The 27,661-nt window shown below is 41.7% G+C and overlaps 1 protein-coding gene across 2 annotated transcripts; it reads right to left on the bottom strand.

The window, feature by feature from the left end:
• Positions 1–18,402, bottom strand: LOC149313229 (protein FAM47E-like). 2 transcript variants are annotated; one of them, XM_089527128.1, is made up of 8 exons: positions 18,325–18,402; positions 16,840–17,227; positions 9,505–9,665; positions 5,622–5,772; positions 3,764–3,961; positions 2,750–2,902; positions 1,744–1,821; positions 1–922 (listed from the first exon to the last, which is right to left on the bottom strand). In XM_089527128.1, the coding sequence occupies exons 2-8, from the start codon at positions 17,212–17,214 to the stop codon at positions 848–850; spliced, it is 1,191 nt and encodes a 396-aa protein (XP_089383254.1). In that variant the 5' UTR covers positions 17,215–17,227; positions 18,325–18,402; the 3' UTR covers positions 1–847. The 2 variants fall into 2 exon arrangements, with proteins under 2 accessions (XP_089383254.1, XP_089383253.1); XM_089527127.1 differs by lacking the exon at positions 18,325–18,402 and having other exon boundaries at positions 16,840–17,293.
• Positions 18,403–27,661: the final 9,259 nt, after the last annotated feature.

Below are 27,661 nucleotides of genomic sequence, written 5' to 3'. Positions count from 1 at the left end.
TTTGTCCACTTTCTGTCAACTTTATTTTTGTCTTATTGCTGTTTGGGAGAAACATGATCTGCAAAACAACCCACATTTGCAGTTTTTTTTCTACTTTTAAATCCCATTTCTGAGCGGGATTCGTATGGTGTGATAAGGTCCATAGCCCTCTTTTCCTACACCTTTCTCTTTACCAAGCATTATTGTCTTTTCTAATATGTCATCATATCTCATGATATGTCCAAAATACAACAGCCTCAGTTTGGTCATTTGGGCTTCTCGGGAGTGTTCAGGCTTGATTTGCTCTAGGACCTATTTCTTTGTCTTTTTGGCAGTCCATGTTATCTGTAGAACCTGCCTCCAGTGCCACATTTCAAATGAGTCAATTCTCATCCTGTAAATTTCAGCTGTAACCTTGCTTTTGCATTTTTGTCCTTTATTTTCTTCAATAGCCGTTGCAAGTCTTTGCTATTTTCTGCTAGTAGTATGATGTATATCATAGATTCTGATAATTATAAAGTATTTGACCCACTACACCACATTCTCAGGTAGGACTGTTCAACAAGGTATTGCTAGGTGAGTTGACATGATCTGACCAACCAATAAGTAAGAAAAGTAAATGGAAGAAGTGAATCCTTCTACAGTACTTCCAGCAATATAATATCAACCAATAGCCATAGTCCATTATAAATATATGTGAAGGTGTCCAAAAGGACCTCAAGCAGCTAAACTAACTACACCTGAGAGTTCTTCCTAAGTTAAAGCTCTATGATGGCAAGCTCAGATTTTCTTTAGCCTTGACACACTCCAGTTTTTTATATTGATTGCTTGCAGTTAGTGAAGAACCTCCTCTGAGCTCCTCGCATCTCTAAAATTCTTTCATGGGGCTCCTCAAAACTTTTTGTCCAGGAGCATCTTGTACAGCAAGCATCTGCCTCAGGAACTAAACCAAAACATAAATGTCAATATGTTTGTAAAAAGAGCTGTTAGATAAACATTGGATTGGGACAGGGGATACTTTGGGCCCTCCAGAGGCTTTCAGATTTAGGCTCCCAGAAGCCATAGCTGGCAGAACAGATGATAAGAGATTGTGCCATGGTAGATGATAAGAGACTGCAGTATTCCCCAAATCTCTGATTTTCCAACCCTACTCTGGTCCATTATGACTTTGGCCCTTATTCTCTTGATGGAGTATGAGGAGAAGTTTATAGATGTGATATTAAAGGAGAAGGTGTCTCTGAACCAGTGAATGACATCTATATCATTGAGGCAGTGAATCTACTTTGTTTTTTATTCTAGACTTTATAAAGGAGCCATCCAAGATGCTAAAAATAGGTTCAGTACCTTGTAGAGTTCCTTTAAATCTTTGGTCTTCCACCTGGAGTGGAGTCTGTTGGATTGGGATAGTTTCCCAGGGCATTAGATCCTATTGGCAGTCAACTTTAGATGGGTTTGCAAGACAAATGGCCTGAATTTCTTGCATGTATCCCTCTGAGACTATAAATTCAAGGAAAATTCTATTGCTGAAAAGTTTACGAACAGCATTTAAATATATATTCTGAAAATATATTCAGGTTGCTTAACTAAGAGATTGTTTTGTGTAGAGGAAAAGATCAGCCACGCTGGGACTCACCACATCTTGGAAGAGAAGTAAGGAAGAGAGAGAAGATTATCCACATGTTCACAGATCCCTAGTTTCTGGGAGTTTTGGGGGTCCCATGGTCTGGCTGCCCAAATACATTGATGGTTGATCACCATGCTTACCTCTGGAATCTGGTAGCCTTTCGTTTCGAGAAATTCCTTAAAAGAATGAATTGTGTAAAGCTGCACTGTCTCAGCATCCTGCAAAAGCATGCCAAGGTCAGAGTAGGTATGGCGCACCTTTGAGCAACTTTCCCAAACCTGGTGCTCTGCAAATGTGTTGGATTAGAACTCCAAATCACCCCCAGTCAGTATGTGCAACCAGGTGGTGGGCATTTTTCTCCAATATATCTGGAGGACACCAAGTTGGAGAGGAATGCACTGAAGGTCATTCTTTTCCCCACCACACACTGTCTACTTGCTCCTCCACCCCCTGATCACCCTTTGTCTCTCTCTGTCTTTCAGTGGAGAAATGATTCTCAATGTTCCCATAATGCCATGGGAGAAAGCAAACAGGACACTTTCTCCCATAGGGACGGGTGCAGTACAGCCTTTCATCTGTCTCCTTGCACTTAAAATCTCTCTTACACACATACACCTCTCAAGAGGACTTTTGGAATTACTAGACCCCTGTCTGCCTGCCTATGTAATACAAAATAGCTTTGCCCCCACTAAAATAGATCTTGCAGAAAGGGGTATTTATTTCATTCCATCTTATATAATGGGCTGGATATTGCTAATTGTTCTGCTTGTGTATGTGTGTTTGTATGTTTAATGATGCACCTTTTAATTTAGTTTCAATTTTTCTATTCTTTAACCTTGTTTTGACTTTTGCATCCTGTGCATTTTTAACAATGTCTTTTTTAATTTTTGTAATCTGCTTTGTGTTCCAGTCTGGGGAAAAAGATGGTATTTATTTATTTATTTTCTATCCCATCTTTCTCATGAAAAGCAGCTTACCAAAATATAATAATAATAATAATAATAATAATAATAATAAATTTAACACAATTAGTTGGGTTATCATATAAAAAGCCATTAAATTATATTCTAGTTGCTAGCAATATCGCATTATCAATGCAAGGTCTCTCACTTAGAAAAAGAGACCCTGCTAGGTATCCGGGAATACCTTTTCATCAAGTGTCTGTCTTGAATTCTGGATGCTTGCATTCTTTGATTTGGGCTCTGCTAAAGGCTCATTCACTTTCTGCTTTGTCCAAGTCTTTGGGTCCAAGTACCAGGCACCAAACCTGATCTTTTCCCACTTAGGCTGGCAAAATTCCTGTTCACATCAACAACAACAACAACAACAACAATTACAAACAGCAGCAAGAGCAAATCATTTCTAACTGCATTTTTACCTCCTCCTCCATTCTGCATGGGAGAGTCATGGGCTGTTTCATAGAACCATAAAATCTAAGAGCTGGAAGGGGCTTCATAGGCCATTGACTCCAATACCCTGCTCAGTGTAGGATTTACAGCAAGAGAGTCCCTAGCAGGTAGCTGTCCAGCCTCTTTTTAAACATGTCCAGAGAAGGAGGCCCCACTACCACTCCAGGCAATTGGTTCCATTGCTGGACTGCTCTTACTGTCAACAAGTTTCTTCTAAGATTGAAACAAAATCTATCTTCCTGTAAGTTAAAAATATTAGACCTAGTCCGGTCCTCTGTGACAGCAGAGAACAAATCTGAACCCTCCTCTCTGGGACAGCCCTTGAGGTATTTAAAAGAGGGCAATTATCATCGTCATCATCCTCATCATCCTCATATCTCAGTCTTTTCTTCACCAAGCTGAACAAGCCCAATTTCCCCCCATATGTCCTGTTTTCCGTACTTCTTATCATCCTTGTTGCCTTTCTCTGAAGCTGCTTCAACTTGCCCATATCCATTAGCATGCTGGGATAGCTACTTTTCATACGTTTTCCATACCAAAATGTTTTTTTGAGGGAGGGGATCAGACGTTGTTGGACAATGCAGTCTGGAGGAGAAGTAAAATGGCTACTGGAGCCATGGAACATGCCCACTCCTGGCTTAGAGAAATGGTCATCTCTTCATTTCATTTCAAAGAGAGAAAAAGCTCTAACAACATGTCTTCCCTAAAGAGCCAAATACCTTTAAAACACAAAGAAACAAGGGTCACATACCTTTGAATGGCTGCCTGGCTGAGCAGTTCTTTGCACAGTGGCCTGAACTGGTGACCTTCCAACATATGTCTGCATTTCTACAGGTAAATCTTTCAGCTCCAGAATATTTATAGGAACAGAGGTAGGAAGCCTGCTCTCATATGCTCCATCAAACAGGCTTAGAACAGCGGCTTCATCAATGTCATACTTCTCTCCTCCCTGGAAGGATCATTCAAACTGAGCACATATTTTCCAAGCAATATTTATTTCTCAGCAGCACATATACTACTATTTCATAATAAAAGGGAAATGTTATATCTTGTGCATATTTTAGTAAATCATATTTGTAAACATGTTTGTAAATCATGGTACACATTGTTTGATATAAAATACAATATAGGTTGAGTCTTCCTTGTCCGAAATGCTTGGAACCAGAAATGTTTTGTATTTCAGGTATTTTTTATTGTTTATTAATCTGAGGGAGGAGGGATTTTGAAATACCTGTATTTGCAAATGCCTGCGAATAATGAAATATCTTGCCAATGGGACCCAAGTCTAAACACAAAATTCATTTGTATTTCATAAATGTTTCATAAACTTCATACACATAGCCTGAAGGTAATTTTATAGAATATTTTAAATGATTTTTGCAGGAAATAAAGTTTGTATACATTGAAACATCAGAAAGCAAAGCTGTCACTATCTCAGCCACCAATGAAAAAAGCTATGCTTTTTTTGGAATAGTTTGGATTTCAGAATTCCAGCTAAAGAAGACTCAACCTGTATAAAATGTATGTATATATTGAAGAATCTAAAAACACCAAACCATGGGGTTCTTATGTAAGGCTTAAATTTCACTCGTATCTAATCTATATATGCAGACTTGCTTCTATTATAAATTTAGCTTCTCTCCTAAAAAGGAAGAGATGGGATGAAATAGCAAGGCAAGGAAGAGATTCCAGCAAGAACAGAGATTTTCATTAATCACCACAAAGACCTGTTTGTCAATAAGAGCTGTTTGACAGTGGGATAGCCTGCCTTGGAACGTGGTATAGTCTCTTTCATCGGAAGTGTTTAAACAGAGGTTGAATATCCACCTCTCAGCAATGGAGTCCTACATAGCAGGAGACTGTATTGCATGGCCCTTGGGGTGCCTTCCAACTCTATGATTCTCTGATGAAAGTGTTCTTCCCCTGAAAGACCATCTAGCTTTGTTTCTCCAGTGCCAGCTTCCTGAGTTTTCTGTGTGTCATGCCAACGAGGGGGCAAAAACAACCCTTAAAGAATTGTTGAGCACCCTTTGGGTTTGCCCAGTCAACCAATTACTAACCCATTAGGATTTTAGGATTGCCATAAATCAGAATTTATTTGAAGATACACAACATCACCACCACCAACAACAACAACTTCTTCAAAGGTATGAACAAGGACTCAGGCTAACCAGAAATTATGCACACATTTACAATTCCGATTTGCATGTTATACAACACAATTTTCAGCCATTTAAAACGCATCAAGGTATATACTGAAATACATATCCAGAGGAGAAACATGTTTCACTACTTATTCTCCGAGAAAACAAACATTTTAAAATTCATATTCAAATAGTATTAAATCTGTACTTCAGAGATAGATTTAAATGGAAGATTAAGAGGAATGTGAAATAGAATTAGGATAGAAACATATGAATTTGGAATAAATAGGTTTATCCATCTCTAGAAAAATATTGCCAACAATAAAGATAATTTGGGGGGGGGGGGGGTTGGCTGTTGTTATTTTGCAATTTTCCGTACTTTCATTGCCTTGTCAACACACATACTAGAGGAATGAATCCATCTGGGCTCTGAAAAAGATTAAATGAAAACATTATTTTACTCACTAGAGATTCAAGCCAGCTGCAAAGCTCCCTCGTAGCTCGCTTTACATTCTCACTGAGAGGTGGAACATAATTCAGCTTGGCCTCCCTTTCTCTTGCTTCTACTTCCTTTTTGGAGAACCAGGTGTAAGGATCCTTGACTTTAGAGTCCTTGCTGTATAGAAGACATTGCCAAAACACTCTGATTTACAGCATAAATGCTGCATGCATATTTACTCAAACATAAATTCCATTCTGTTCAATTGGACTCATTCCCAAAAAAGTGCACATAACATTGTAGCTTTATTCCTCTTACATTTAGAATATAAAAACAGGAGTGGTGGATGGATCAGACCAAACATCTATCCGGCATTCTCTTGAAACAGTTTTATATTTGTAGTATATTCAATTATCTGTGCTGTGTATTTTGTGTTATTTTCCATTATATCTCTCCATGTGTGGTTTTGTTTTTTATTGTATTTTAATATGGTGGTTTAGTATTTTATATTATTGAATAGTATATAAATGTTTTACAGCAACAGTTGTTGTAAACAACAATAACAACACAATAAACAGCTGCCAACCAGTTGTCTTGTCCACCAACAAGACAAAAGCAGAACAACACCAGAGCTTGGAAAAGTTACTTTTCCACAACCCCTCCCAGTAGCCTGGCTACTTGGGGAATTCTGGGAACAGCAGGCCAAAACAGTAACTTTCCCAAGTTCCAAAAAAGCACCTTCCATTGTCCTCTTCAGCAAGAGATGTTCGGAGGCATACTCCCTCGCTGGAGGTAATATATTGGCATTGTGACAAGTAGCCATTTCTAACCCTAAAGGTCATCTTCAAAGTTAATTAAACCCAACATGGAAGACCAAAGGACTGAGCTGCCCAATTTTCAACTTCTGAGGAGCTCTGGAGACAGGATGACCAGCTGTCCTCCTTTTCCAGGACATGTCCTTTAATTCAACTGTCTGTTCAGGTGGAATTTCAAAATGTCCTTCATTTTTGGGCATGATTAAGAAGCATACATTTACACTGAAATTAGTGTTTTTAGTTTTTATTGCATAACACCTTACATTTTCCTTGAATGTCCTACATTTTGCAGTGCCTTACCCTCCTTTGCAGTTACGATATCTGGTTACCCTGTCTGGAGGGCTGCCATTTTGGGTGGCTAGAAGTGGCACTGTGGCACTTCTTGTGGCCCATGGGACCATTTTGTGGGATAGTTTGCTGTTTCAGCCTAGGAAGCCCCCTGAAATAGCTTATAATGGTCCTTCGAAAACAGGGTCTTAACCTTTTAAAAGACACTTTTTGGCCACAAATGACCAAGATGTCATTGGCTGAAACCAAAACCGTGGCTAGGATGGGAGGCCTCAATGGGACCCTAGGCGGCCCACCAGACGTATCCCCAATGGGCCACAGACTCATGATTCTCAACACTGATTTAACCTAGCTCCTTGCTTAGTAGCATGACTAGTAGCCATTCTGATACCTTTATCCTCATAAGCCTTGTTTTTAAGCAGCACTTTGATAAGTCAGAAAATTATGCAGGCGAAACTTTACTATCACTACTTTCCATACTGAGAACAGCATGGCACAGTGGTTTGAGTGTTGGACTACCACTCCGGAGACCAGGGTTTGATTTCCTGCTCAGCCATGGAAACTCATTGGCTGACTTTGGGCAAATCACACTCTCTCCGCCTCAGAGGAAGGCAATGGCAAACCCCCAATCTTGCCAAGAAAACCCATGATAGGTTTGCCTGTTGCCATATGTTGGAAATGACTTGAAGACACACAACATTTGCACACATTCCTTAGCAGGAAAATCTTTGGCAGCAAAAAATTGTGTATATTGGATGGCATTTACAGGCACACACAAAACACACACACACACACACACACACACACACACACACATAGTACAATCTGCAAGTATAGGCTACTCTTATTTTCCTAAAAACCTCCCAAGATGCCTAATCATCTGGACCCACAAGGTGGCATTCAAGAATTCTTAATGTACAGTATATGTGTAATCTCTGTTTTTACCTTGCCTTCTTATAGAAATCAGTATTTGGAATGAAGGAAATGTTAATTTGCTGAACCTAAGAACCCATCAATTTTGTTTGTTTATCATTATTTTTAAGGAATGTATTTATTGGTTACATTTGTATCACATGTTTCCTCCAATGAGCCCAAGGGGATACATGTGGCTTTCTTCCTTTCCCCTTTATCCTCATAATAACAGCCCTGTGAGGTAGGTCAGACTGAGGAGTTTATCACACAGGAGACAGCCGGTGCAGAAATGGGATTTAAAACGGGATTTAAAACCTGAAAAAAACCTAAGAGAACACAAAAAACCACAACTGATTTTCAGACACATTGGGGTTGACGCAACATTAAACTGGCTAGAAAGTCAACAAAACGTGATTCTTTTTACTCTGGGGATTTTTTGGAAGTAAAAAGAATAGCATTTTCCAGAAGTAAAAAGAATCATGTTTTGTCTACTTTCTAGCCAGGTTAATGTCATATTAACGCACCTTAACAGTGACGTAGTCTGAAAATCAGTTGTGCTTTTGCATGTCTTTTCTGCTTTCTGTCTGGGTTAATGTTGGGTTAACACGGACGTCGTCTGATAATAAATCAGGTTTTTTTCACTTTAAATCCCGTTTTTGCATGGGATCCCTCCCATGTAATAAACTCCCCAATAAATGTATTTATTTGTTACATTTGTATCCCATGTTTCCTCCAATGAGCTCAAGGGAATACATGTGGCTTTCTTCCTTTCCCCTTTATCTTCATAAGAGCCCTGTGAGATAGGTCAGACTGAGAGAGAATTCTTGGGCAAGGTAACAGTATCATGGCTCAGCATGGATTTCTCAAATCATGTTGTAAAATGAGACTGGGCAAAGTGTGGCCCATGATTTGTGTGGGGTCAAAAGACCCCCCCCCCCCAAAAAAAAACCCTTTCCTCTTTTGTTTGGCTCCAAAAGGACCCAGAATTATGTCTGGGGGGTGTGGACAGCATTTCCCCCATGTTTAATTTAGTGCAAGTTTTATAAGATGTAATTGCACTAGTTGGATAATGATAATTGTTGTTCTTGTTCTTGTTATCATTCCATCTTTTCCCGTTCCTAATCTGGGACTCAAGGCATCTTTTGCTGTTGTTGTTGTGTGCCTTCAAGTAGTTTCTGACTAAAGTGAACCAATTGTAGGGTTTTCTTGGCACGATTTTGTTCAGAAAAGGTTTGCCATTGCCTTCCCTTGAGGCTGAGAGTGTGTGACATGGCCAAGGTCACCCAGTGGGTTTCATAGCCAAGCTGGAGATCAAATCCTGGTCTCTAGAGTCATGGCCCTTCACTCAAACCACTATGCCAAAATAGCTCCCCAAGGCAGCTTACAAAAGACAAAAAGACAAAAAAAAAGGTACAGCTAAAGAATTACATTGAACAAAAGTTAAAACATAATTTAACTATCAATGATATTAAAAGCTGTTAAAAAGAGAAAATACAAATAGAAACAACACAGCACATACTAGCCCTCTCCCTCCAAGCAGTCAGTCCTCAAAGGCCTATAAAACAAAGAGGTCTCCATTAGCTTAGAAAATAATAGTTCTGAGTAAATTTGTTTAGGCATGCTGTTGTTTAGAGCCAGCATGGTGTAGTGGTTTGAGTGTTGGACTGCATCCTGGCTCAGCCATGCAAACCCACTGGGTGACCTTGGACAAGCCACACTTTCTAAGGTTCACCTTAGGGTCACCATAAGCTGGAAATGACTTGAAGGCACACAACAACAGCAATGTGTTTTTGGGATATCCATCTATAGTTGCTGCAACACCATGATTTCAGTAAGGTTATCATTTCTGATAGCTCCTAAATGTTTCTGTCACTAGGTATTACTTAATACTCACTGTTTGGTGAACTTGAACTTTGTTCGTCTTCTTCTTTTGTTTTCCAGTGGAGACTTAACTGTAGAGGAAGTGTAATGCTCCTGTTCAACAAAGCCTGTATCAGCTTCGTCACTACCTGGAAGCATTTCTGGATCAAGGATACCAACAACCTCCTTGAAAAGCTAAAAATGAAATAATAGGAGAAAAAGAGTTACAGAGTGTACAAGTATCATCAGAAGTGTTTCTCTGGAGATGCATGATGCATGATTTCCAAAGAGCTGGGATAAGTTACTCTTTTTAGGCTGCTACTCCCAGAATTCCCCAGCCAGCATGGGAAAGGCTTCTGGGATTTTCTCTTGGATCGTTTGTCAGGATAATTGGCCAGACTTTGGCTGCTATGCAACTTAGTGGGTGAGTTTGTGGGGAGCCATGTTTGCTTCTCTGCTTTAAGGCAACAAAGACTGAATCTGCACGGCTCAGATGTAGCAGTTTGATCCCATTTTAATTGCTGTCGTTTGTCCCTCAGAATCCAAATTGGTAATTTGGGGTAGTACTTAGACTAGGGGGAGCAAGCATGAAATGGGTGGTTTGAATGTTGGACATTGACTCTAGAGACCAGAGTTTGATTCCCAGCTCTGCCATGAAACCCACTGTGCAACCTTGGGCAAGTTGCACTCTCTCAGCCTCAATGGTAAACCTCCTCTGAACATATCTTGCCAACAATCATGCCATGATAGGTTTGCCTTAGGGTCGCCATAAGTCAGACACACAACACACACTTAGACTAGGGCTTTTATTAAGGGAAGTGCATACAAGAGCTCTCTACCAGACTCTTCTAGGTGCCTCATCAAACTACAAATCTCAGGATTCTATGCAATGGGGCTATGATAGCTAAAGTGGAATCAAACTGCTGCAATTGTGTAACATAGATATCTTCGTGTCAGTCCTGCTTAGTAATTTCTCAGAAATGTTCAAGTAAAGAGTCAGAGTTGAACAAAATGCTGTAAACAAAATGAAGCAATGAAATCTAGGAATCCCCTTCCTTCCTTTCTTCCATCCTTCCTTTCTTTAAACCAAGCTGGAATTGCCCAGTGTGGGGCTGGGGTGGGTGCGATCTGGATGAGAGAAACAGTAACAGGAAAAAACATTCTCTTCTCCTGTTTTGTTGGATTGATTTTAGTTCATCTGGTCTGATATGGACAACTTTTGTGCTGTATTGTGGGAGTCATTTCCACACTCAACAGGAAACGCAGGGCATTGACAGAAGGGTCAAGCCAGGCCCGATGGAAACTCCCAGAGAATTCATTTAACACTCATCAAAACAACAAAGACTTGTGCTGCTTCAAAGAAATCATTGCTTACTCCCCAAACAATAACTATCTGTATATATACTTGCAGCTAAGGATGATATTATATGCATTTGATAAAGTGGATTCTACTCTTGTTGCTCTTGTGTGTCTTCAGGTCATTTGCAACCTATGGCGACCCTAAAACCCTATCATGGGGTTTTCTTGGCAAGATTTGTTCAGAGAAGGTTTGTCATTGCCATCCCCTGAGGCTGAGAGGGTGTGATTCAGCCACGGTCACCCAGGGGGTTTCATGGCCGAGCAAGGAATCAAACCCTGGTCTCCAGAGTCGTAGTCCAATGCTCAAACCACTAGACCATGGAAAGCTTATGGAATAATACATTTTTTCTTCTTTAAACTGTCACATTCACAAGAGTCTTTGCTGTTATTCTGCAACAGACTAGCATAGATTGAAGCCCGTTGCCATGCTGAAGAATTAATACAGTTTAATACCACTTCAACTGCCATGGCTCGATGCTATGGAATTCTTGGATTTGTAGTTTTGTGAGATATTTAGCCTCCACTGTCAGAGAGCTCTGGTGCCACAACAAACTTTCAGAATTTCTTGAAAATAAAAAGGAGCGGGTTTTGTTGGCTTTCTGTTCGGATTATTTTCACGTTCTCTTTCACACAAATATTGTCTCAAAAACAACCCGTATTTGTGGTTTTTTCCTACTTTCTTTTGAGTTTAACCTCAAACATCATGTGAAAAACAGCCTGCAAAAGCTGCATGGGATTCATCCCGTGTGACAAACTCCTATGATAGGGCTGCCATAAATTGAAATCAGCTTGAAGGCACAGAACAACCATGAACTGAAGACTTTGACAGAAGGCACTAGGAGCAATCTTGATATTCGGCATTCTAGGGAGCTACCTTAGACAGTTGACTGTGTGTGTGTGTGTGTGTGTGTAATGTTTAGGCAGCAAATTATTTGTTATTTAATTTCTTATTGTGGCATTTTATTTTATTTTTTTACAGTGATAAGTTAAGGTGTGTATGGGATTTTCCACTTCACCTGCACCAACTGTACAATGACCTGGATGTCTAAAAAGTGCAAACCATTTGCCGTTGCGCTCTGGTCAGCCAAATGTCTGAGGCTGGTGCTGTGGTGGACATACACAGTCAAGTATTTTATGAAACTAATGAACTCATTGATGCAGCTGCAAATGAAAGGAAACTTATTGGAAAGTCAGGGGAAATTTGGGCTTCATTGTGAATTGGGCTTGTGACAGCCTACAATTTATAAAAACAAAAACAAAAAGAAGAATAACGGCTGGGGAAGAGAACAGCCTTGATTGAGTCCAGAGCACAAAATGTGCCAAAAAAATGTTAATCTCCTGCTCCCTCTTGGTTGAAATCTGTATTGTATGTTCTTACAAATTTGGGGTTTTGAGCTTGTTTTGTTTTTTTGATACCTCATATGGTAAAAAGAGGTGGAAAGCAGGGTTTGAATCTCCCTCTCAGCCATGGAAACCCACTGAGTGATCCTGGAGAAGTCACTCTATCACAGCCTCAGAGGAAGACGAACACAAACACCTCTCTGAACAAATCTTGCCAAGAAAACCCTGGGATAGCTTCACCTTAAGGTCGCCACAAGTCGGAAATGACTTGAAGGTGCTCAACAACAACAGCAACGTACGATTAAAAAAATCCATCTTACAGGAATAACTCCTTGTCTCTACTATTGCTTGCAAGAGGGGAGATCTAGCAAGGGAAATTCCTCCCAATGTTCGGCTCACTCAAGAGACAATCTCCTATGAGTTTCAGGATGAGAAATGGGGCATCGTAGCACTGATGCACAATAAATTATTCATTTCCTTAGCTCCTCTCAGTGTGAAATTTCTGAACCAGAAAGTCTCCTTACTAGAAGAGAGATCACTTTCATGATGGCCAGTGACTCCTGTGTCAGTGGAGCAGTGAATCTGCTTTGGGTTTTAGTCCAGAGTGTTAAAAAAAAAATTCCAAAGCACTGAATCATCCAATCTGAAGCAGATTCATAAACCCAGTTACATTGAAGACAACAGTTTCCATTGGATAAAATCCACACAGATTTGACTGTATTCAGATCAGGAGGAACCTCTCTTCAGTCTTTGGAAAGCTACTTTTTGAAAGTATTTGTTACTTGTGGTGGTGCTTGAAAACACAGCTCTTGTCAAAATGCCTATGAATACAGGCATTACTAAAAATGGCTTTTAAAATCTACTTTTTAAGAATAATGGAAACGTTATTCACTACACCAGTAGAGCAACTTAGTTCCCACTGATAGCATGACTCTTGTGACCTCAATAGCAAAAAAGAAATTAACTCATTACAGTAACTACAGTTCATTACCTCCAAAATCTAGCCCATTGTTTCTAGAACTCTTTTCTTTCAGTTAGGGGTGTTACAATTTTTTATTTGTTGTCAGATCCCACTCAGTAAATCAGTAAACCAGGAGTGTAAATCATGTGCCCTCCCCCAATATTGTTGGACTGTATTTCCCAGCATTCCTCATCATCAACTACGCTGGCTTGGAATGATGGGAACTGCAGCAAATACTGTCTAGAGAGCATGAAGTGACCGCTGATGGCATGTCAGTGGGTGCTGAATCCATTCTAAGTTTTCATCCAGATTTTAAAGGAACTGTCCAAGGTTCTAAACTTATTTGGTGGGATAAGGTTCAACTTCTTGGGTTGCATCCACACTGCAGAAATAATCCAGCTTGACACTACTTTGAATTCTGGGAATTTTGGGAATTCCCAAAATTCCTTAGCATTGACCCATGGCAGTTAATGTGGTGTCAAGCTGGATTATTTCTGCAGTGTGGATGCAGCCAGATAACTCATTCAGGCTAAATCTAGTTTAGTTTAAAATATGTGAATTTTCATTCCCACTGAGGTGGAAACCATGGCTCCCTCTCCAGTTATGTGTTGTTGTTATTGCTGTTGCTGTTGAACGCCTTCAAGTTGACTCCAACTCAGGTCAATCACTTTGTGGGGGTTTCCTGGCAAGATTTCTTCGCAGGAGATTCTGCCATTGCCTTCCTCCAAGGCTGAGAGAAGGTGACTTGCCCAAGGACACCCAATAGGTTTCCATGTTTGAGCAGGGATTTGAACCCTGGTTTCCCAGAGTTCTACTCCAACACTAAAACCATTGCATCACACTGGCTCTCCAGTTATAGGACATGACCATAGGAGCTCTGCTCTCATTGCAGTCACATTAGTTAATAAAAATGGAAACACCGGTTTCAGAGCAGCGATTATCACATGTCTCTGTAATGAAGCCACTGGGGCTGTGTCTGCCATTGCGCTCTCTTCCGCACTCCCCCTTAACTCCACCTATTTGCCCTACATGCATTTCAGGTTTTTTTATTTTTACCTTTGAATGCAATTCCAGAGTTCTGCTAATGCAATTTAAGTAAAAAAGAAAAAAGAAAAAAATTTAAATGAAATTAAATGAAATAAATGAAAAATAAATAAATAGTGAGGGGGAAGCAGGACAAGGGGAAGGGAAGAGACATTAACACCACATGACTATCAGTATTACAACTGCTCTGGTAATGATGTTTTGCACCTGAGGACTAACATGACTGGGTGCTCATTGAAGAATTTCATCCATCAATGCAAAGCGACATCTTAACCGTGCTTCAGGGACCCAGCAGATATGAATTGGAGGCATCGTCGTGCAATAAGTATTGACAAAGGCACTTTTCTCCAACTGGAAGCCACTGGTTACTTCTGCACGTACACAAGTTCTGAGACAGTGCAGCTGTCTATAGTGCTGTCATACCTAGCTGTATAACCATACTGTATAGATTCATCTCTCTCTCTCTGTAATAAAATACATATTTCTGGAGGGAGAGTTAGCTTAGCTTAGCCATGATCTTTTATTGTTACAAAAATAACAAAGACTGGCATTCTGCAATGTCACTCAGAAGTAACTATGATGACGGGGCTCCATTGTTGTAGCTATGTCTGGCAGTGGGGAGACTGGAGCAATGAAGAATTACACCTGCAGTGCTCTCCTCACCCCAGGACATGCTGCAAACAGGCAGCTGGAGAGCTCCCTTGGGGTCCTGCCACCCCACAACTGCTTCTCTCAATGAGCCCTACAACCAAGGGATCACTGCAGATGTCATTTCCCAGTGGCATGATCTGTAATGCCTTAGAAATCCATTGTTTCTGGCACTGCCTGGTTTGGGCAGTCATGTTTGGTAACTAATGACCGCCAACTTGAATCCCAAAAGCTAATATATTATTAAGTCTGGCTTACAGTTTTGTAACGTCTGAACCGCATGCCGACCAATGACTCTTGTGCCACTTTAAAGAGAAATGGTATTTCATTAGCATACCTTTTTGTGGATCCTATCCCATTAGTGGCTTAAGTGTTGGACTAGGAGGCTGGGAGAGAAGGGTCTGAATCCCTGCTCGGTCATGGAAACCCACTGGGGGACGTTACGCATGTCACACACTCTCAGCCTCAGAGAAAGGCAATGGCAAACCTCCTCTGAATAAATCTTGCCACCCCATGATACCATACCATAAGTTAGAGTTAACTCGGAGGTACACAACAACAACATATGCCATTTTCTCCAGCCGTATGGAGTATTGCCTGAGTAGGCAAATACAGATACACACACAGGGGAGGGAGGGTGAACCCTATGTGTGTCCACATGTGGATGTGGATACTCATATCCAGTGGGGAAGAGAGTAAAATGGAAATCAAATCAGGAGGGAGAGGAATGGCATTTCTCTCTTCTCACCCACTCAGAATGAAGCTGCCAGCTCAGCCGATGTCCTTCTGTGGGTGGGTGGGTGGGTGGGTGGGTGAATCATAAGCAAGGGACAGAGGGAATTGAAATTGAAGGAGGGAGAAAGGGGACGAATAATTCTCTTCTTGCCCCACTATTATGATCCCCATCCACCCACACCCACACCCACAAAGGAATTAATATCATAATCTTCCGGCCCACTACACTCCCTGCATCTGGAGGCAATGGGCTGAAGTCCACAAAAGGCTATTCCAATGAATACAGCTATACCTTAAACAAATCTGGGGAGAGCAAAGTATTTATGGGATAAAGGATTAAGAAATGAACAAACCGGCTGCCATCCATACATATAATATAAATATAATTATATTTTCTTAAAGAAATATTACACTAAAGGCAGAGACATAAGTTTTATTTGTTCATATGTAAGGACCGAGAAAGAAAAAGAACAAAGTATGACAAGAACAGAGATATTCAAGAATTAGAGGGGAGGAAATCTTTTGATTTGTTATTTTTATCTTAGTAATTGTTTGTGTAAGTCTTCTAAATATGTAAGTGGGTTGAGTAAGTTTGTGGTAATTTTTAAAGTACTACATATGTGTTTTTTCTTGAGTAATAAAAAAATATTTTAAAAAATTATCCCAAGTAAAACTTTTTTTAGTCTTTAAGGTACCACAAGGCTCTTTCTTGATTTAATAACACAGGCCAGCATGGTATAGTGGTTTGAGCTTTGGACTATGACTCTGGAGAACAGAGATCAAATCCCAGCTGGGCGATGTAAACCTACTGGGTGACCCTAAGCAAGTGACACTCTCTCAGTCTCAGAGGATGGCAATGGCAAACTCTCTCTGAAGAAACTTGTCAAGAAAACCCCATGATCTTAGGGTGGCTATATATATGACAAAGGAGTAATTGGAAAAGTTCCATGTACTTAATTCCAGTTCTTCACACAGCTGCTTTTAAAGGAATCAGAAAGAGAAAAGGCGAAGAACAAAGAGATGGCATCAATAGATAACTGCAGCCTCCAGATGCTGTTGGACTGCATTTCCCATCCATCAGCACAGTGGGTCCTTGGTATTTGCTGGAATTTGGTTCTAGGACTCCCCACAGATACCAAAATGTGTGGATGCTCATTTCCCATTAAATACAATGGTGTAGTAAAATGCTGCCCCTTATATAAAATGACAAAATCAAGGTTTTCTTTTTTTGGCATTTATATATTTTGAACCCAAACCTTTGCTATGAGTGCAGGAGATTACCTCTGGAGGGATGCTTTCTTCCAGATGAGGGTATAGAACTAAAGGATGTTGACTCAGGCAATACTCAGTCTGAGCAATGCGGTTCCTTCTGGTTTGCTGCATTTGGCTGAGCTTGGAAGTGCAGCACTGGGCCTTGGTTGGCAACCTCCTTTTGGGCCCCTGCTGCTTTCTGCCCAGTCCTGTGGGTATATTAGGAAGAACAATGGGGGCAGGACCCTCTGTACATCGTTGGATAATGATGTTGTCACACAGAGGAGGAAAACCATCTCTGAAATCATCCAAACCATTCTGCAAAAACCTCCAGCGGTGGCTGTTCAAAGAGTCAGAGAGCCTGGATTTGTTATAGGCACATTTTTTAAAGTGCTTGAAGGGCATTTTCTCTTTGTGTCTGGAAGAGACAAACATCTCAGTTAAGCAGAGCTCAGAATTAATTTTAAATAATTAAATAATCTACACAAACATGACCTTTCTTGATTGTGGTTTCTCATTTTGGCCATCACTATGTTGATATTCTCTCTGAATCCCAAAAGGAGATGTTGACTGAACATCTCAGAAAGTACATATACACTCTTGAAATAATGCAGTTAGACACCACTTTAACTGCCATGGCTTCATCCTAGGATTTATAGTTTTGTGAGGCACTAGCACTCTCTGGCAGAGAAGGCTTAAGACATGGAAATATTACAAATCCCAGGATTCCTTAGGAAGGAGCTATAGCACTTAAAGTGGTATCAAACTGCATTATTTAGATGCACCCTTAGTCTGTGTGATAAAGGGGCTATCCAGTGTTCTGAACCATAACCCAGAATAGATTCAAAATCTTCTATAACCTTCGCACTAAACACTGGAGCAGATTCATGGCTTCACCTACATAGAGAAGCCTAAAGAACTTGAAGAAGTACAAATCCCAGGACTCCACAGGATGGAGCTATAGCATTTAAAGTGGTGTGAAACTGCATTATCTCTACAGTATAGATGCACCCAGAGTGAACAACCAAGCTCTCTATGGGACCAAAAAAAGAGGTCTTTCTTTGGAACTTAATTGTGAGTAGTGTGGCTGGTTTGAAACTCAAAGGAACATTGTTAACTACTGACTCATATGATTTCTGCAACACACCTCTTATACCAAAGAATTTGCTTTCTCGGTAGCGTATACTGGGGGGTACCATCTGGCACTTGGAAAGCTCCTTTTAAATTTTTGGATTAAAACCCATAGCAAATCCATGGTCCCATTGACTTGGAAGAGACCTGCCACCATTGACTCCTTTCATTACGGGCCGGCTTATGGTAAATGTGCTCAGGATTGGAACCTTAAAATCTTAGCTAAAGATAGAAGAAAATAAAATTTACATAGGAACTGCAAAAAAGTAGCAGAATTCCACATGCAATCTAATAGAAGAAGGACAATGCTCTATAAATCTGCATAAGATGTAATTCTTGGCTTACCTTCTGAGTTTTCATAAAACTAAAACAGTATATTCTTACCTTTAGGGAGAGGATACAATGCTCAATGAGTTCCCAGTGGTTTTTAGCATGGATTCTCAGTGCTGTGCTGTGTTTGGGACTGGTTGTTGTGGCAACCAAATCCAGCTCAACTATTCATTCATGGCATCAAGTTTTGTACACGTCTGGGCACACAGAATCCTTTCTCCACCTTTTGCAGTGCAGAAACCCAATCTATGAATGCTAAGAAAATGAACTTCACAGTCAGTTCTCTCTGTTAAAGGAGCATTCTACTTGTGTTAAGGATCAGAACTAATACCCAGGATACACAGCCAACTGCTGAGGCCAAGCATACCCATTCCCTGTGGCCCCACCACTGAGGTAAGTGCAGAGCTGGGTTGGCATTGCCACCTAAAGCTGTTGACACTTGGGACTCCTCAAATGTCCTCTAGTTGCCACTCATCTGCCCCTCTTACTTTTGGGATGTACTACTCGTACATCTTTTGAGATGTACCGTGCGCCAGCATCATATGTGGGCGCGCTATACGTGGCTTTAACCATATGTGGTAAACTGCGCGGGAGCACGCAGGGCACAATGGGAGGTGCATCCCATTGGAATGAATGGGGTGCGCGCCCGTGGCACGTGCATGCCACCACACCGCTGCATGCACGAGCCCCATTCATTCCAATGAGGCCTGAGCATGCGCGGAATTCAGCTTATGTGTGTGTGGGGGGGTCCGTAACAGATCCGCCACATAAGCCGAGGGCATGCTGTACTACCCAGTACTTTTAGGATGCACTACCCAGTACCATAGACAGCTAAAAAGGCAAACAAATGGGTCCTTGAACAGATCAAACCAGAAATCTCCTTGGAAGGCAAGATTATCAAACCGAGACTGTTATACTTTGGCCTCATAATGAGAAAGAATGGATCACCAGAAAAAACAATAATGCTAGGGAAGGTAGAGGGTAGAAAACGGAGAGAAAGACCAAATGCCAAGTGGATGGACTCAGTCATGGGGGCCACAACTATGGGTTTGCAGGGACTGAGCGGAGCAATGGAAGTTAGGGAGTCTTGAAGATGTCTCATCCACAAGGTCGCCATGAGTCAGAGTCAATTCGAGGGTAGCTAACAACAACAAGCCCAGTACAATGGGAGCTAATGTGGTGTAGTGCTTTGAGCCCAGACTGATTCTGGAGACCAAGGTTCAAATCAGCACTCAACTATGGAAACCAATTGGGAGACCTTGGACAAGACACATTCTGTCAGAGTCAAAGGCAAACCCCCTCTGAACAAATCTTACTAATAAAACCCCATGATAGATTTGCCTTATGATCACCATATACTGTATCAGAAATGACTCGAAGGCTTGTTGTGAAGACACAACAACAAAACCCAGTACAATACTTACTTTACATTTGGGATTTACTACTGAGTACAAAGTGCACTTGGCTCTTGCTGTGGTGCATTGCATTTTGGTACATATATCCTTCCACCTTCACAGGTATGTCTAGTGGGAACCTAGGAAAAGGCCTTCCATAACATGATGTACTGTCTGTTTTCTTTTTTAATGGTAATGTTTCTATCTGGTTTTAATGTCATTGAATTAAAATTTTAACTTTTGTATGTTGGGGAGATTTTGCTGTATTTGTCTTAACTTCTGCCTTGTGTCTTGAATTAGAGAAAGGTAGGACATGATGACGCCAACGATGTCCCATCTCATCCCATTGTGTTAGATTTTCATACTACCTTCTAGTCTTGCTTGTGGTATTGACTCAGTGTTTGGACAACTTTCTAAAGTTGTCATTCCTAGTTTCTGGTACTGATCCTAAGAACATAAGAAGCTGCCTTATACTCAGACCATTGGTCCATTCAGCCCAGTGTTGTTGACACTGACTGGCAACAAAGGCTTACAGAGTTTCAGGTATGATTCTTTCTGAACCCTACCTGGAGATCTCTGTGGGTCTCCCATCCAAGTCCAACTAAGAGTCAACTCTATTTAGTTTCCAAAATCAGACAGGATTGTGCTCAGGGTGACATAGCAGTATACCTAATAGCTTTCTGTGTTCATCATGAATCAGGAGGATAGGGCAAATGAAAGTGTAAGGCATGTTTTAAAGTAACTTATTTAAAACTGTTAAAATCACATCATTGGGAAAGACCCTAGGCCTTGATTTCTAATAACACCACTGTTTAGCAGAACACTACAACTACTATTGGGAAAGTCCCCTGCTGGAAGTTCCTTATTGGTGTTGAGGCCAGCAAATATTGAAGTTACTGATTAACCACAAGGGTCATTGCCTCTCACACAACTCTATTAGGATATGCACCATCACCTCTTCTAAAAAGCCAGATGGGGAAGCATGTGCGTCCTCAGGAATGGGAAGTAAAACCATTTCCCATGGTTTTGACAGAGGTTTCTGCAGTGAAATTGGAGCCAAAGAAGATGAAACAGCACATGATGCTAGTTTTCCTAAAAGAGTTTTCCTCATTGTCTTGGGGGAAGGGTGTTGTTGGCAATTGGAAGCATATCACTCAAAGCAGCTGCATTCTGAACCTGATATGGTACATATCTCTTCTCCCATGATACAGAAATGAAGCTTAGAAAAGGCTATTTTCACTAGGAAGCCATTTATCATGGTGAGATAAGTTCCCCCACCTCTATCCTATTCAAACTTGAGATCCAGATTACTTGTATGGAATCAACCTGATTTATTTCCCCTCATTTTCACCAGGGTTCCACCACATTTTCATTAATGGATCAAAGCAAATGTTCAAAAATGAAAACGCAACAATACTGCACTCTAAAAGAGCAGGATAGGAGCAGTGGGTTTTTTTAAAAGCTGGGAAGGTATATCCAGTGTATTTGAAAGCCAGGTGAAAATCAAAATGGCAGAATGGTGCTTCAGTTACATCAAAGCAGGTTTCAGTTAAACCTTTGTAGGCCAAACTCTAATTAGGGGAATTTTTAATTAACTCAAATCAAGAAGGGGCCGACTAGAAGAGCCTAGCAAAATTGTTTCCCATTTGTATACCGACAAACCAGTGAATTTAAGAATTGAAGCATAGACAGGCTTCTTCAACTAAAATCTTATGTTTATTAAAAGGGGAAAATCACACACCAATACAAACACACACACATTCATTCAAGGCTTGAGAAATCAAGGGTTAGCTTGGCACAGATTGAGGCATCACTAACGGAGATACTCACCAAAGAAGAGGCTTTCTTCCGGAAACCAACTGAATGAAATGGGGTGAGACACAGTCATTCTGAGAGCGTTGAATGAATGACCAGACTGGAGCTAGTCTAGAAATTACAGTGACATAGTATCCCCCTGAAATTTTGACTAGCCCACCGAGGGGGATTTTCCAGGGGTTTTTAAGAGCTAAAACTAGCCTCTGGCAAAGATACTTAATTGCTTGGACAAAGGTGTCTGATTGTTTAGGTGAGGCAATCTGGTCTGACAATAATCAAGGGAAATGGGAGAAGGAGTAAAATGTATAGCCACTCATCAGGTGAGAGATCTTAAGACAATCATTCATCACAAATTCTTCTGATTATTAGAAGTGTTGATAGTCCTATGTTCTGAATTTTTCTGGGACTTATATGGCCCAAAGAGGATTCTGGGGTCCATAAACTGTCCCCTGGACCTCCAGAACCTGAACGTAGAAAGTACATCAGGAGATGAGTTGCCCTTTTAATTCAGATTGTGGCTTTACAGAGCTATTTTGTAAAGAGAGTTCATTCCAATGACAAAATTGATGAATAAATTGACTCTGAGAAAGCTTAATGTATAAAATTGTGCTTTCTTTTTAAAAAGAGATAACCACACCACCAACAAAATAAAATCCACAGTTGGGCTTTTCCTTTATTAGAGCCTGACCAAAATGACACAGAACTCTTCATCAGGTTAGGTGATACCAAAAATAAAATAAAATAAAATATTTTTAAAAAGGAATGGAAGTGGGAAAGAAACAGAAAAGTCCTAAGATCTGACCAGATATGTCAGTGATGAGGTAAGACAAAGGGCGCATTTATACTGTAGAAATAATGCAGTTTGACACCACTTTAACTGCCATGGCTCCATCCTACAGAATCCTGGGATGTGTAGTTCTGTGAGGCAGCAGTACTCTTTGGCAGAGAAGGCTAAAAACCTTGTAAAACCACAAATCCCAGGATTCCATTGGCTGGAGCTACAGCACTCAAATACCATCAAACTGCATCATTTCTACAGTGTAGATGCACCCTTAGTCCTAAAACAGAAACTGCAAACTCCTGCCTATCACAGGAGTGGGGAATGTGTGGCCCTTCAAGTGTTGTTGGGCTGCAACATCCAGCAATCATCTCCATTATTAGACCCTTGCTAGGGCTGTTGGGAGTTGCAATCCTACAACATCTGGAAGGCCACATGATTCCCACCCCTGTCCTAGCAAGTAAGTACATAAGTATCAGAATATACCTAGTAATGGCTGGGAGTCTGTAGTCCAACAAAGTAATGTTTACAGAATGAATGCTTGCACTTCAGTCCAGCCAGAGAGAGGAGAAGGAGAGGAGCTGCTTGGCAGCCATTTTGAGACCGTGTGCTTGAGACCGTGTGCTCGTTGCTGAAGGGGCGGAGCTTCTGTGAGTCACATCTGTGAGTCAAAAGGGGGCGGAGCTAGCAGACTAGCTTTATATACCACCTTCCAGACCCTTCCAGAACAGTCCGGCCAGAGAGAGGAGAAGGAGAAGAGCTGCTTGGCAGCCATTTTGAGACCGTGTGCTTGAGACCGTGTGCTCGTTGCTGAAGGGGAGGAGCTTCTGTGAGTCACATCTGTGAGTCACAAGGGGGCGGAGCTAGCAGACTAGCTTTATATACCGCCTTCCAGAGCCTTCCAGAACAGTCCGGCCAGAGAGAAGAGAAGGAGAGGAGCTGCTTGGCAGCCATTTTGAGACCGTGTGCTTGAGACCGTGTGCTCGTTGCTGAAGGGGAGGAGCTTCTGTGAGTCACATCTGTGAGTCACAAGGGGGCGGAGCTAGCAGACTAGCTTTATATACCACCTTCCAGAGCCTTCCAGAACAGTCCGGCCAGAGAGAGAAGAAGGAGAGGAGCTGTTTGGCAGCCATTTTGAGACCGTGTGCTTGAGACCGTGTGCTCGTTGCTGAAGGGGAGGAGCTTCTGTGAGTCACATCTGTGAGTCAAAAGGGGGCGGAGCTAGCAGACTAGCTTTATATACCACCTTCCAGAGCCTTCCAGAACAGTCCGGCCAGAGAGAGGAGAAGGAGAGGAGCTGCTTGGCAGCCATTTTGAGACCGTGTGCTCGAGACTGTGTGCTCGTTGCTGAAGGGGAGGAGCTTCTGTGAGTCACATCTGTGAGTCACAAGGGGGCGGAGCTAGCAGACTAGCTTTATATACCGCCTTCCATTTTCTTTAACTCAACAACTCTGCTCAAGTGGCATCAGGTTAGAATCACATATTGAAACAGAACCTTCCCTTTAAGTGTAAGATAGCAGCCAGTACTTACCTTTAAAGAAGTATTCCCAGTAGATTGACTGTTATATTTACTACTAAAGACTTTGCAGTATGGACAACGAGGGATCTGCCGCAGTCACCTGCAACTCTTGTGGGATGTTTCTCTTCTTGCCTACAGAAGTGGAGAACTTCACATGCACCAAGTGCAAGTTGGTAGCACTCTTGGAGGAGAAAGTGCAGCAGCTGGAGTCCAGAGTAGCTACACTTCAGCATATTAGGGAACAAGAGGATTTCCTGGACACAATAGAACTAACCATCTTGGATGAGTACCACGCAGAGGAAGATGCTAGGGTGGAAGAGGTCACTTGCCAAACAGAGGAGGCAGACAGCTGGAGGAATGTCACAAAGAGAAGTAAGCCCAGAAGGAATTGTTCGGGGAGCTTGCAGCTAGAGAATCGATTCGAAGCTCTTTCCCTTATCAAGGAGGATGAAGAAGAGCAGCATGGACAGACTTCAAGGACAGAGCAGGGGAGCCTGAGAGTCCCACCCGAGGGAACAGTCGCTGCTAAGCCTCGGAGGAGGCGTGTGGTCGTAGTGGGGGACTCCTTGCTGAGGGGTACAGAAGCAGTGATTTGTAGGCCTGACAAGATGTCTTGAGAGGTGTGTTGTCTTCCAGGTGCAAAGATCCGTGATGTGACAGAGAGGCTGACAAGACTGGTCAAGCCTACTGACCAATACCCCTTCCTTTTGGTCCACGTGGGAACTAATGATACTGCAAGACACAGCATTCAGAACATCAAAAGGGATTACGAGGCGCTTGGTAGGAAGCTGAAAGGAATGGATGTACAGGTTGTCATCTCGTCTCTTCTGCCAGTTGAAGGGCATGGTCCAGGAAGGGAGAGGAAAATAGCAGATGTGAACAACTGGCTTCGCAGATGGTGCCGCCGAGAAGGATTTGGATTCTTCGATCATGGGCTGCGGTTCCATGAGGAGGGACTTCTTGCAACAGACGGGTTGGGTCTCACGCCAGTTGGAAGAAATGTTTTTGCCAACAGTCTCAAGAACTTGATCAGGAGAGCTTTAAACTGAGTTCCGAGGGGAAGGGAGACAATATTAAGGAAGGTGAAAGGGATGGCGAAAATAGTCAAACTGACATAGAGGAAACAAGGCAAACAGTGCAAGGACCCAACAGTGGGAGGCAAAAAAACTTGCACAGGCAGCAAGTAAAAGGGAACCATGGTCTGCGATGTCTCTACACTAATGCACAGAGCATGGGAAATAAGCAAGATGAACTCGAACTCCTAGTACAACAAAGCAAATATGATATAATAGAAATCACTGAAACCTGGTGGGATGAGTCTCATGATTGGAATGTGGAAATAGAGGGGTATAACCTTTTTAAGAGAAATAGGCCAAACAAGAAAGGAGGAGGAATAGCACTATATGTCAGAGATATTTACACCAGTGAAGAGATCCTGGACATCAATCATGGAAGCCAGGTGGGGAGCATCTGGATAAGAATCAAAGGGGAGGGAAACAACAAGGGTGTTACAGTGGGAGTCTACTACAGACCCCCAAGTCAGACTGAGGAATTGGATGATATCTTTCTAGAACAGATGACCACACAGTCAGAAAAGAGAGATGTAGTAGTGATGGGCGACTTTAACTATCCTGATATTTGCTGGAAGTCAAACTCAGCAAAATCCTCAAGGTCTAGCAAATTCCTCACTTGCCTGGAAGACAATTTCATGGTTCAAAAGGTGGAAGAGGCAAAAAGGGGGTCAGCTATTTTAGATCTGATCCTAACCAACAAGGATGACTTGGTTAATGGGGTGCAAGTGGTGGGGATCATTAGGTGGAAGTGACCATGTTCTCCTGGAGTTTGTAATACAGTGGAAAGGAGAAGCCAGGCAGAGTCAGACACGCATCCTAGACTTTAGGAGGGCGGATTTCAGTAAACTTAGAGAAGTATTGAGGGCGATTCCATGGTCAGAAATACTAAAAGATAAAGGAGTTCAGGACGGATGGGACTTTCTCAAAAGGGAGATACTGAAGGCACAATTTCAAACAGTTCCAGTGAGAAAGAAAAATGGGAGGTGTCTCAAGAAACCAGGATGGATGACTAAGGAACTTTCAACCGAGCTAAGTTTGAAACGGAACATGTATAAGAAATGGAAAAAGGGGGAAATCACAAAAAAGGAATTCAAAGAAATAGCAGGCATGTGTAGGGGTAAAGTCAGAAAAGCTAAAGCGCAGAATGAACTCAGGCTTGCTAGAGAGGTTAAGAACAATAAAAAGGGCTTTTTTGGATATGTCCGCAGCAAAAGGAAGAAGAAGGAAACGGTAGGGCCACTGCGTGGAGAAGATGGCAAAATGCTAACAGGAGATAGAGAAAAGGCAGAATTACTCAACACCTTCTTTGCCTCAGTCTTCTCAGAAAAGGCAAAGGGTGCTCAACCTGAGGATAATGGAGCAGAGGACAGAATAGGTGAATTTCAGCACAGAATAAGTAAAGAGATAGTAGAGGAACACCTTGTTAATCTAAATGAATTTAAGTCCCCGGGACCAGATGAACTCCATCCAAGGGTATTAAAAGAACTGGCAAAAGTAATATCGGAGCCATTGGCAATCATATTTGAAAACTCCTGGAGAACAGGAGAGATCCCAGCAGACTGGCGAAGGGCAAACGTTGTCCCCATCTTCAAAAAGGGGAAAAAAGAGGATCCCAACAATTATCGTCCAGTTAGTCTGACATCAGTTCTAGGAAAGATTCTGGAGCAGATCATTAAACAGAGAGTCTGTGAACATCTAGAAGGCAATGCCATAATCACAAAAAGTCAACATGGGTTTCAGAGAAACAAGTCATGCCAGACAAATCTAATCTCTTTCTTTGATAAAATTACCAGCTTGGTAGATGAAGGGAATGCTGTGGATATAGTATATCTTGATTTCAGTAAGGCCTTTGACAAGGTTTCCCATGACATTCTTGCAAACAAGCTTGTAAAATGTGGGCTAGACAAAGGAACTGTTAAATGGATCTGTAATTGGTTGACCGGCCGAACCCAAAGGGTGCTCAACAATGGCTCCTTTTCATCCTGGAGAGAAGTGACCAGTGGGGTCCCACAGGGCTCTGTCCTGGGCCCAGTGCTATTCAACGTCTTTATCAATGACCTGGATGACAGAATTGGGAGCATACTTATCAAATTTGCAGATGACACCAAATTAGGGGGAATAGCTAATACCCCAGAGGACAGGATCAAGATTCAAAATGACCTGAATAGACTAGAAAGCTGGGCCAAAGCTAACAAAATGAAATTCAACACAGAGAAATGTAAGGTATTGCACTTAGGGCGGAAAAATAAAATGCACAGATATAGGATGGGTGACACCTGGCTGAATGAAACTATGTGTGAAAGGGATCTAGGAGTCCAAGTAGACCACAAGTTGAACATGAGTGAACAGTGTGATGCGGCAGCTAAAAAGGCCAATGCTATTTTAGGCTGCATCAATAGAAGTATAGTGTCTAGATCAAGAGAAGTAATAGTGCCACTGTATTCTGCTTTGGTCAGGCCCCACCTAGAATATTGTGTCCAGTTCTGGGCGCCACAATTCAGAAAGGACATTGAGAAACTGGAGCGTGTCCAAAGGAGGGCGACAAAAATGGTGAAGGGTCTGGAAACCATGCCCTATGAGGAACGACTTAGGGAGCTGGGGATGTTTAGCCTGGAGAAAAGAAGGTTAAGAGGTGATATGATAACCCTGTTTAAATATTTGAAAGGATGTCATATTGAGGAGGGAGCAAGCTTGTTTTCTGCTGCTCCAGAGAACAGGACCCGGAACAATGGATGCAAGCTACAGGAAAAGAGATTCCACCTGAACATTAGGAGGAACTTCCTGACAGTAAGGGCTGTTCGACAGTGGAATG

Source organism: Sceloporus occidentalis, unplaced genomic scaffold, assembly GCF_023333645.1.
Source record: "Sceloporus occidentalis isolate IW3139 unplaced genomic scaffold, rSceOcc1.0.p SCAF_5, whole genome shotgun sequence".
Taxonomy (NCBI): Eukaryota; Metazoa; Chordata; class Lepidosauria; order Squamata; family Phrynosomatidae; genus Sceloporus; species Sceloporus occidentalis.
The sequence above is the reverse complement of the archived record's forward strand: the minus strand, read 5'-3'. Positions and strand labels throughout refer to the sequence as shown.

Coding starts and splice junctions, on each gene's coding strand:
- LOC149313229 (XM_089527127.1), bottom strand. CDS start 17,244: ATGTTTGTCTCTTCCAGACACAAAGAGAAAATGCCCTTCAAGCACTTT. Junction 9,666..16,839: donor AAGAAAGCATCCCTCCAGAG/GTAATCTCCTGC, acceptor TTTCATTTTTAG/CTTTTCAAGGAGGTTGTTGG. Junction 2,903..3,763: donor AGCCAGGCAGCCATTCAAAG/GTATGTGACCCT, acceptor TGATGTGAACAG/GAATTTTGCCAGCCTAAGTG.